The sequence below is a fragment of the Littorina saxatilis genome, linkage group LG16, assembly GCF_037325665.1.
Source record: "Littorina saxatilis isolate snail1 linkage group LG16, US_GU_Lsax_2.0, whole genome shotgun sequence".
Lineage (NCBI taxonomy): Eukaryota > Metazoa > Mollusca > Gastropoda > Littorinimorpha > Littorinidae > Littorina > Littorina saxatilis.
In genome coordinates, this window is record NC_090260.1 from 41,907,679 (window position 1) to 41,918,276 (window position 10,598).

The following is a 10,598-nucleotide window of genomic DNA, read 5'->3' on the forward strand; positions in this document are numbered from 1 at the left end:
CAAAATGCGGTCCAACAAGGACATTTGTTCTAGGATTCAAGTGAAGTAAGTTGGAGGGAAAGGGAGGGGCTGGGTGGATCGCCATTTCGACTTGAAGTTCAAATTCGTTTTTAACACCGGCAGTGGTCACACAAATCAGCGCGGCAAAACCGAAAAGTTTTTAACAGTTCATATACATCAAACAGGTTATTCCTGTGTGTGAAAACACGGTTTCTTAGCACTTGAAGTGCGACCGCCGCCATGTTGTTTTTGAACTAACCCCGGGATAAGAGACTTATCAGTTCTCTATCCTCGACACATACATTCTGGCCCAGGTGAGTCAAAACTCACTGAATGTTCAATGGAGAGTATTCAGCATGCAACCAGAAAGTATATAGTGTGGCTTATGTCCCTTTTTTCCAAACAGGGTTACAATCATATATGGCAATAATCAAATGCAATGTTCTCTGTCCTCCACATCTGTTTGATTTGTGATTGGTGTCCAGATTATTTGCTACAGGCATCTGATTAAGTTTATAGTAGCTGATGTCCGGTTCCCTTAGCCAGTGACATATGCTTTCCTGTTCTGTAACTTGTATTCATGTTCGCCGATGGCACCCGCTGAACAGTTCTGGTTGTTCTCTAATGGTATCTGCTTTGACGTCTGTAAGTGGTATCAAGGTCCTTCACCATGCACATATCTGCCGGGAAGTCAACAGGAGGCTCTCTTGCATATGACACCCACACCAGAGCATGGAATGGAACCTGCAATGACAGCAGTATGACTATGAGAAAGCATGCTAACTGAAGCAAATAGGGCCATACTTTAACACTTTCTACCCCACCTATGTTGACCAAGTTATCTTTAGCCGAGACCAGCTGTGCTGCAGCAGGTCACTCAGAATTGTGGTAACTGTGTAGGAACTGTGCTGGAATGCAGGCGTTAGATCGACATTACAGGAAGTGACTGTGTGTACAAATATATCTGTACCAGGTCAGATTGAGCCATATGAGTGGGTACGGATATATCCGTACCTGGGAGACAATGAGTTAAGAGAATGATAATGAAAGCTAACTTAAAAGTGTTGTGGCTTTCAGTGCATATCTAACTTATAAAACTAAGGGCTCCGAAACAGCTGCACCGACTGAGACGGTGGTGGTGGTGGGCGTTTGAAACGTGCTGGTGCGTGTGTTTGTGCTTGCATGTGTGCAGGCGTGAATGTGTTTATCAGTATATCTGTGTGTGTGTGTGACAATTTATTAATACAATAAATGTATATACATCTATACACACCCAAGAAGATAAGGTGCTCAGCAGGTCTGCACTCATGTACGTTGATCCATTATGTCGGAAACAGGCAGAACTGGATCCTCCACCCGACAGTCACTGCTGCAGTGCTGCTCTCAGCTATAAGCAAGAGAAAGCAGCTTGAGTGTTTCATCGCATATAATTCAAGTGTTTGCATACTCCATAGCACCCCCCGCGGGTTAGGGGGAGTCCCATATTGGTTGGGACGAGAAACAATTTACCCGATGCTTGCCAGCATGTTGTAAGAGGCGACTAACGGTTCTGTTTCTCCTTTTACCCTTGTTAAGTGTTTCTTGTAAAGAATATAGTCCATGTTTGTAAAGATTTTAGTCAAGCAATTTTTAAGAAATGTTAAGTCCTTTGTACTGGAAACTTGCAATCTCCCAGTAAGGTCATATATTGTACTACGTTGCAAGCCCCTGGAGCAATTTTTTGATTAGTGCTTTTGTGAACAAGAAACAATTAACAAGTGGCTCTATCCCATCTCCCCCCTTTCCCCTATCCCATCTCCCCCCTTTCCCCGTCGCGATATAACCTTGAATGGTTGAAAACGACGTTAAACACCAAATAAAGAAAGAAAGAATACTCCATAGCGATTAGCTGAAACTAAGTTTTCTATTTAGCTAAAACTATTAGAGGAATACCAAAGGGGTGGCATATATGTCATCCAAAATGTAAGGCAATTTAAAGTGTGATTGACGGACAGAAGCGTTTCAATGATACAAATAGAGAACACTACATGGCCTACTGTGTGTTACCAGGTTTACAAAAGTAAAAGTGAATATTTCAACATTTGAAAAGCAATAAGTGTAAATCTGGTGCCACACAGCAAGCCATGTAGTATTCTGTTTTCATCCTATGTACCGGAGAGATAACCCATGTAATAACTAAACCATACACCCACATGTGGGAATATCATTGAGGTCATGTCAATTTAGCTAGTCTGGCAGGGACCTCATATTCCACTGCTCATGATTACAAAGTCACAGATGCTAAGTCATTCTTGCAACACTTTTGGGCTTGCCATGAGAATGAAGTTTGTCTCGGAGATTTTGCATAAGCAGTGGAAAATGACATCCCTGTCAGGCATGTTGTTTAAACCAACCTCATTTACATGATAGACACGCCTGTGAAGAGATGGTTCATTTATCACATGGGTGGTATCTCTCAGGTAGGCAGAACAATATATCTAATTGCACCAATTTACCTCAAGTACTCAGCAGGTCTGCACACATGTTGATCCATTAGGTCAAAAAACCACCAGAACTCGATATGTTGCCCAAAAGTCACAGATACCGTGGAACCCCCAACTAAGGATCCTGAAAAAATAATTAAAAATGAAGAGCCAACACTTGTACAAATGATCTGTCTTTGTACATACAAGCACATGCACAAATAAATCTGCTTGCACTATGCTGGCTTATAATAGGCATGTGTAATAAAAATGATTTTGGGGGAGCTTCTCGATTCAACGGGAACTTTTGTTGTTGTCAAAAGCAATTTATGCCTCACACATTCTCTCACTCTAAGACTGAACTATGCATTCAAAATAACAAAGGCTAGTTTGTGAAAAGACACTGATTTAAAACGAAAATTTAAAATCAATTATTATATAATCTGTTCTGGGGCTTTTTTCCAGGTCTTTTAATTAAAAAAAAAAATTTCACAAACGATAACGGACACATTTTTCAATCCAATGAATCTTTGCAGCACTGTTGGCCGGACAGAAATGACAATATGTTGACAAAGCCGTGTTAAAGACATAGCCAGTCCTACCTTGGCGCAAAGAAGTATGAATGGTCTCTGTGTACTCTACAGTCTCTGAATGTGGCCCTATGTAAAGCACTTGCATGCTTTTCGCTAAGGCGATTCTTGACAGATTCTTCTGGATTTTAGCTTACTGATTTGCCGTAAATGTGTCTAAATTTATGCCAAAATGCAAACAAATCAGCAAAGAGGCATAAGCGAAAGAAAGCAGTTTGAGCTTCATGGCTTAAACTTAAACTTAAACCAGAGTTAGTATTGCGTTCTAGTTTAAACAATCCTTGGAGGGTATAGGAACTGCATGTGTCATACAAACTTTCAGGCGATCAAAGTGGGCCTTTTAATAATATAGATACAAATATGTACACACCCAGGAAGCTCAGGCGATCAGCAGAATCTGCATACATGTTGATCATCCATGAGGTCAGAAAATGAGCTGAAGTTGATCCTTCACCCAACAGTCACTGCTACAGTGTAGCCAACCATTTAGAACTCTGAAAAATATTTAAAGTAAATCTATTAAAAAGAAGAGCAAATATTTGTACAAAATATCTGCTATTGCATAATAATGAGGTTGTTCTTTGCTACTGGTGACAAGTGGGGGTCATGCTGCTCACACAAACATGCACATATTTCAATACAGTCCAGGGGAGAAACTGGTCACAAAGCACCCAGTACATAAAAGAGAGATAGTAAAATCACCACAATCAAAGAAAATACTACGATCATTCAATACATGCGAGTTGTTCTTCAGTACTACTGACAGAAAGGGGGAAAAGTGGTCAAAATTCAAATCTTTAGTTTTGTTTTTGAAATATAGCTTTTCAGAAAGCAGAAATACTGCAGAAGCAGAAGTATCTGATGTACATAAGAAAAAATCACTGGTTCACATGGTTCTTAAATAATCTAACTTTTAAAGCTGGTTCTTGTGTGTCTGTGTGTAAGTTTGTATGATGACGATAGGACCCGAAACGGCTGCACGGACTGAGACAGGAATTGCAGAGAATGTTCTTTGCCACTCGAGTCGTGTCATAAGGTAGATCTACTTTTGGAATAGTAAATTTGAAAGGATTCTTTAAAAAAACAGCGGAAAACATTATATACCCTGTGAGCTATCGAGGATCCTCCCCGTCTGGGCTGTCGAAACATGGTCTTGTTAAAAGACGTTTTCAAATGGTTAACGGGGAGATACACTCGAAGCACATGTAGCGAAGTTATGTTGCCAAATCATGACAGATCAACATTTCACTACACGGATCGATGCACACAGTCGAAATAGATGTGACTTTCAGACGACCGAAGACTACTTACTAGCAGACGACAAGATCTAAATATTTAGATCAGTGAGAGCAATCCGTTGAAGAACAGTTACTCCGCTTATTCGTCTTCAGTTAAGCTTATTTCCCCTGCCATAAGTTTCCTTGCAGATCTGCAGTCGCGTAGTGAAATGAACTAGTGTCATCGGAAGATTCTTCTCAGTCAATGATCAAAGCACAGTAAGTTCTATGCTGACAAAAGTCACTTTTGGAAAACACGACCATTGACTTCATTTATGAGCCCAAAGGTAACAATATCGACAAGAATGTACGCATTTGACATTAAATGAAACATTCATAGACAGTTTCCAACTCACCAGATATGCCAAAGAGCCTTCATTCGTGAAAAACAATGATTTTAATCCGACAGGTACATGTATCGGAAACAATCTCTTGGTAACCAGCTGCGTTTCTCCTTCGGAAGCGACGTGACGGCGCCACATTTGTTTGTTTATGGCTGTTTATCGCGAAACAACACAGTTGAAAATTGTGTGTAAAATATCATAAATGTGTGGCGTGTAATCTCCGAATCAGTTCATTATCCGCGTTTCGATGGTAATTCAGTTAGCGTGGAGTTACTTTGAATCGAAGGCGAAGGTAACCTGCGTTGCATGTGGGACCGCGTGAGCAAATTTAATTGCAATATTTTATACAGGAAGTAAATTTCAATGATTCTGGTTCAGTCTTGTAGATCTGTTATGCAGTGTTTTGGAAGTGTATCTGCTTTTCTACTATGAAGCACATTTGGAGTGAAACGCTGATCGAAGTGGGGTACCCTATGTGGGACATCAGCCGTATGCAGATTACACCTCAGAACACTCTCGCATTTCACAAAGACAACAATAATTTGCAACATTTCTAGGACTGCATCCGTTTTATAAGATACTATTTAAACAAAAACAGCACAAACACGACTATTAACAACAACACAGAACGGGAGGTAAGTCTTCAAAGACGCACCAAGTGTGCGTTCCCGTTTTTGGACGCCATTTTTGCTAGCATTTTCACAGTAAATCTTAATATTTCCATATTTATTGAATGAATTTGGTATTTTCTTGATTGTGCCGATTCTCCTATCTCTCTGTCATGTACTGGGTGCTTTGTGACCAGTTTCTCCCCTAGAATGTATTGAAAAATGCGTCCGTGTGAGCTGACCCCCACTTGTGACCAGTAGCAAAGAACAACTCATATGGTAATATTAAAATTTATTGTGAAAATGGTAGCAAATGTGGCGACCCAAAATGGAAAAGAACACTAGGAGTGTCTTTGCCGACTTACCTCACGTTTTATGTTGTTAATAACAATCGTATCTATGTTCTTATTGTTTAAATATTATCTAATAAAACAGAAATGTTGCCATTTATTAGTGTCTTTGTGAAATGCGAGTGTGTTTCAAGGCATAACCTGCATAGGACTGATGTCACACTTTGAGTACCTAACTTTGATCAGCGTAACGCTCCAAATGAGCTTCAAAGTAGAAAAGCATATACACGACCAAAACACTGCATTCAAAATCTATAAGACTGAGCCAGAATCAATTAAATTTACTTCCCGTATAAAATATTGCTATCAAATTTGTTCATGCCGTCACACATGATGCGCAGGCTACCTCAACTCACACTGAATTACCCTGGGAACGCACTGATTCGGAGATTACACGCCACACATTGATGATATTTTATACACAAAGTTGAACTGTGTTGTTACGCGATAAACAAACAAATGCGCGCTGTCACGTCGCCATGGAGGGAGATGTGCAGGTTACCAAGAGATTGTTTCTGATACCCGTCTGATTACAATCATCATTTTGCACAAGTGAAGGCTCTTTGGCAGCTCTGGTGAGTTGGAAACTGTCTATAAATGTTTCATTTAATGTCAAAAGCATTCATTCTTGTCGATATCTTTGCCTTTTGGCACATAAATGAAGTCAATCATCATGTTGTCCCAAAAAGACTTCTGTCGGCATAAAATGTATGGTGCTTCATTGGCCGAAAAGACTGGACAAATCTTCCACTGCAGGGATGTCGTTAGGCGTCGGACATCGGACATAGACCGATTTAGAGGCTCAAATGTCCGATTCACATAGCCGCATGGCGGTCAGATGTCCTACGGTTTTGAACTAAGCGCTGGCATTGTCCGATAAGAAATCAATTCCTTCGGACAGCGCGATATTCGTTAATGTTCCTTTCAAGATACACATTTTCAAAAAGCGACCAAAGCGACCAAGCACTCTCGCATACAGGTGCACTGAAGTTGTGCAGTGCGGATCTTGCGTTTGGGTGACACCCGTCTGCAGCACATTAAAGTTAGGAGTATGGGAGACAACTCCAACTGACTAAGTCTTGCTTCTGCTTTTGCTTTCAGTTCGAGACATTTTGACGAAGCGCACTGAGTTATGCCACCAAAAAAAATCTAAAGCCTGCCAAAGTTCAACAAAAGCTGAACACATTTGACTATTCAACGGCATCCTGTGCTACATTAGGGTCAAAAACAGGGGGAAACACGGCGAGTGTCATTCTTGAAAATGAAAAAATCCTGACGTCCTATTGAAATTTCTGAAAGCGGTCAAATGTCCTATTGATGCTGAATATATATCTAGGACATTTGTCCTTTTGGTATGAATTTGTAGCAACATCCCTGCACTGACACTAGTTGCTTTCACTACATGAATTACAAACCACAGATCTGCAAGAAAACTTAAGTTGGTGTCACACGGGCGATTCAATCGTGAGATTTATTCCCGCGATCCAATCAGGAGCTGATCGCAGATCAAATCGTAGGCCAAATGTAGTTCAAACTTGTTGAAGATCGACTGTCCTTCCCTTTCTTTAAACACTCTCGTAAATCACAAAACATCTGCTGAACCTGTTACATGATAATTGTTATACTGACGGGCGCTGTGGCGTGGTGGTAAGATGTCGGCCTCTTAATCGGAAGGTCGAGGGTTCGAATCCCGGTCGCGGCCGCCTGGTGGGTTAAGTGTGGAGATTTTTCCGATCTCCCAGGTAAACTTATGTGCAGACCTGCTAGTGGCTTATCCCCCTTCGTGTGTACACGCAAGCACAAGACCAAGTGCGCACGGAAAAGATCCTGTAATCCATGTCAGAGTTCGGTGGGTTATAGAAACACGAAAATATCCAGCATGCTTCCTCCGAAAGCGGCGTATGACTGCCTTAATGGCGGGGTAAAAACGGTCATACACGTAAAATTCCACTCGTGCAAAAAACACGAGTGTACATGGGAGTTTCAGCCCACGAACGCAGAAGAAGAAGTTATACTGCATCCTACAATTGTACGTATGTGCTGCTGTAATTGAACCAGGCTCCTTTCTGTGCACAATTGGTTTTTGTTACACCTGTGTCAGAATGCAAAATTATCTCATATTTTTTTTAAACATTTTACACATAAAAAGAGCAGCCAGGTCGTTGAGGTTGGTATATTTCCTGGAAGGATTATCCTTTCCCGTGTAAAATATTATATTGGTCTCTCAAGTGATTTACAAGAGAGTGAAAACTGAAATACTCACACATGTTCACTGTCAAACAGAAGAGTGCAAATTGTTCCATGACATTTGCTTTACACCCTTGGAAGTCTCCCAATCATTCCTACTTGTTTTGCAGTTTCACAACCTGCAAAATAACAATCAAACTAAGGTAATGATCTTCTTCCTCCTCCTCAGTCTCTTTCTACAATAGAATAAAGATTAAAAATCTAAACTAAAAGAGTGTTTTAAAGTAGTAATTATATCAAATATAACTGTTAATCAAAACTGCACACAGTTAGAAATCTGTACGTATACAACAAACTTAACAAAAACGAATTCCTAAAGAAAAACTGCCAAAACACCTTTGAGAAAGAACAGTTCCAACAGCCAGGATGCATATCTGCATACACAGCAGCAACAACAAACAACAACAGCTGCGAACGGTTACGTTGTCGAAGCAATGCTAATGCAGCAGAACAAATCAAATCAAAGAGTAAATCATACAACTGAACTTCGCTTGGACCAACGTACAGGGAGGGGGGGTTTGCGGTGTGTTTAGCGGGCTGCGCATGCAAACTGACACAAGATCAAGATGATCATGTGCCTGTGGAAAACACAAACGCAGACCAGCAACAACTAAATAAAGCGTACTGCACAAAAGACATCAACTTGATCAAGATATATATACATACTGCAATGACTCGGTGCTCTCTTGTAACCAGTAAAGCCATTATTATGAAAGAAGAAAAACTGCTCAATAGGAACAGGAACTTCGCTCGAATGTCGCCATTACGAATCGCAACGAACGCTTCTTTTCTTGACAGACTTGTCAGCTGCTAAGTCACATGACACATTTTCGATCACATGTCTTCTGCTATGATTACATTAGGGTCGCTTGGTTCAGCTTGATGCAAAAAAATGAAACAAGTCGCGTAAGGCGAAAATACAATATTTAGTCAAGTAGCTGTCGAACTCACAGAATGAAACTGAACGCAATGCAACGCAGCAAGACCGTATACTCGTAGTCCACCGCTCACGGCATAGGCAGTGAAATTGACAAGAAGAGCGGGGTAGTAGTTGCGCTAAGAAGGATAGCACGCTTTTCTGTACCTCTCTTTGTTTTAACTTTCTGAGCGTGTTTTTAATCCAAACATATCATATCTATATGTTTTTGGAATCAGGAACCGACAAGGAATAAGATGAAAGTGTTTTTTAAATTGATTTGGACAATTTAATTTTGATAATAATTTTTATATATTTAATTTTCAGAGCTTGTTTTTAATCCGAATATAACATATTTATATGTTTTGGAATCAGCAAATGATGGAGAATAAGATAAACGTAAATTTGGATCGTTTTATAAATTTTTATTTTTTTTTTACAATTTTCAGATTTTTAATGACCAAAGTCATTAATTAATTTTTAAGCCACCAAGCTGAAATGCAATACCGAAGTCCGGGCTTCGTCGAAGATTACTTGACCAAAATTTCAACCAATTTGGTTGAAAAAATGAGGGCGTGACAGTGCCGCCTCAACTTTCACGAAAAGCCGGATATGACGTCATCAAAGACATTTATCAAAAAAATGAAAAAAACGTTCGGGGATTTCATACCCAGGAACTCTCATGTCAAATTTCATAAAGATCGGTCCAGTAGTTTAGTCTGAATCGCTCTACACACACACACACACACACGCACACACACGCACACACACACGCACATACACCACGACCCTCGTTTCGATTCCCCCTCGATGTTAAAATATTTAGTCAAAACTTGACTAAATATAACAACTTTTATTGGTACACGGCGAGTAGGTGGTGTGTTTTCTGCCAGCTACTGAAGCCGCGCGCGAGGCAATGGGGCGTTGCTCTACTCTGACCTTTTATCGGCCACGCACGGTCCGATCAGTACATCCTCACTGTTATCCCCCACCCCCCCCCCCACCCCCCCCCCCCCCCCCCTCCCCTTCATTTTTCTCCCTATGAATTTTGTGTGTGTGAAAACATGTAACAGACAGTCCCAGGATTCGTATGTTTAAAGTGAGATGATATGGCTATTGGTAAGCAAGTAAAACTGACCATGCATACAGCCTTTATCAATTATTTTGTTACTTTTTCCCCCTCCAAACTATACTTTTATTTCAAATATAAAATTTTCGTTCTTTTAGATCGGGCCAGGAACTCCACACGCAAATTTCGTATACTTTCGCCGGATCAGTTTTGAAAGTTCCCAAATGTAAAATATGCAACTATGATGCTAGTGACATACGATATGAAAGACAAAACAAATCCTTAGCAGAAAAAAACAATGCTTCAGCGGATGATGACATTATTCAAAGTTGCTGCAGAAAAAACAATTTTCTTCTGCAGCGGCATTTGTTTTTCTGCAGAATAACCGAATAAAGTCATAATCTCGAACTAAGGATACAAAACGATAGGGAGAGAAACACAAAGAAAAAGAAGAAAAAAGGGGGAGTGTACAATTGAAACCTTTCTGAGAAAACAACCACCCAACCATTATGGAACTATGATGTATCTTCGTTGCAGCAGGGCATAAAGCCATCACAAGTCCATAGTCAGTCCTCATCGAGGTGCCGCTGTGGGTGTGTGTAGAATCTGCGTGCAGAAATTAAACAGGCAACCTGAACAGTTGTCAAGCCCATTATATTGTGATACACACACAACAAACACAAAGACATACACACACACACACACACACACAGTAACTGTACACAGCATTGTGAA

The 10,598-nt window shown here is 40.4% G+C and overlaps 1 protein-coding gene and 1 long non-coding RNA gene across 2 annotated transcripts in view; both read right to left on the reverse strand.

The window, feature by feature from the left end:
• Positions 1–374: 374 nt before the first annotated feature.
• Positions 375–8,991, reverse strand: LOC138951081 (uncharacterized). The gene is made up of 6 exons (XR_011450979.1): positions 8,545–8,991; positions 7,895–7,997; positions 3,423–3,546; positions 2,496–2,607; positions 1,274–1,387; positions 375–744 (listed from the first exon to the last, which is right to left on the reverse strand). It is a non-coding gene; the product is annotated as an uncharacterized lncRNA (long non-coding RNA).
• Positions 8,992–10,436: 1,445 nt separating this feature from the next.
• The window catches only part of LOC138950008 (uncharacterized), a 20,614-nt gene continuing 20,452 nt past the window's right edge, over positions 10,437–10,598 (reverse strand). Inside the window, exon 9 of the mRNA XM_070321789.1 lies at positions 10,437–10,469. Within this exon, the coding sequence (XP_070177890.1) occupies positions 10,437–10,469 (33 nt within the window). The remainder of the gene's footprint in view (positions 10,470–10,598) is intronic.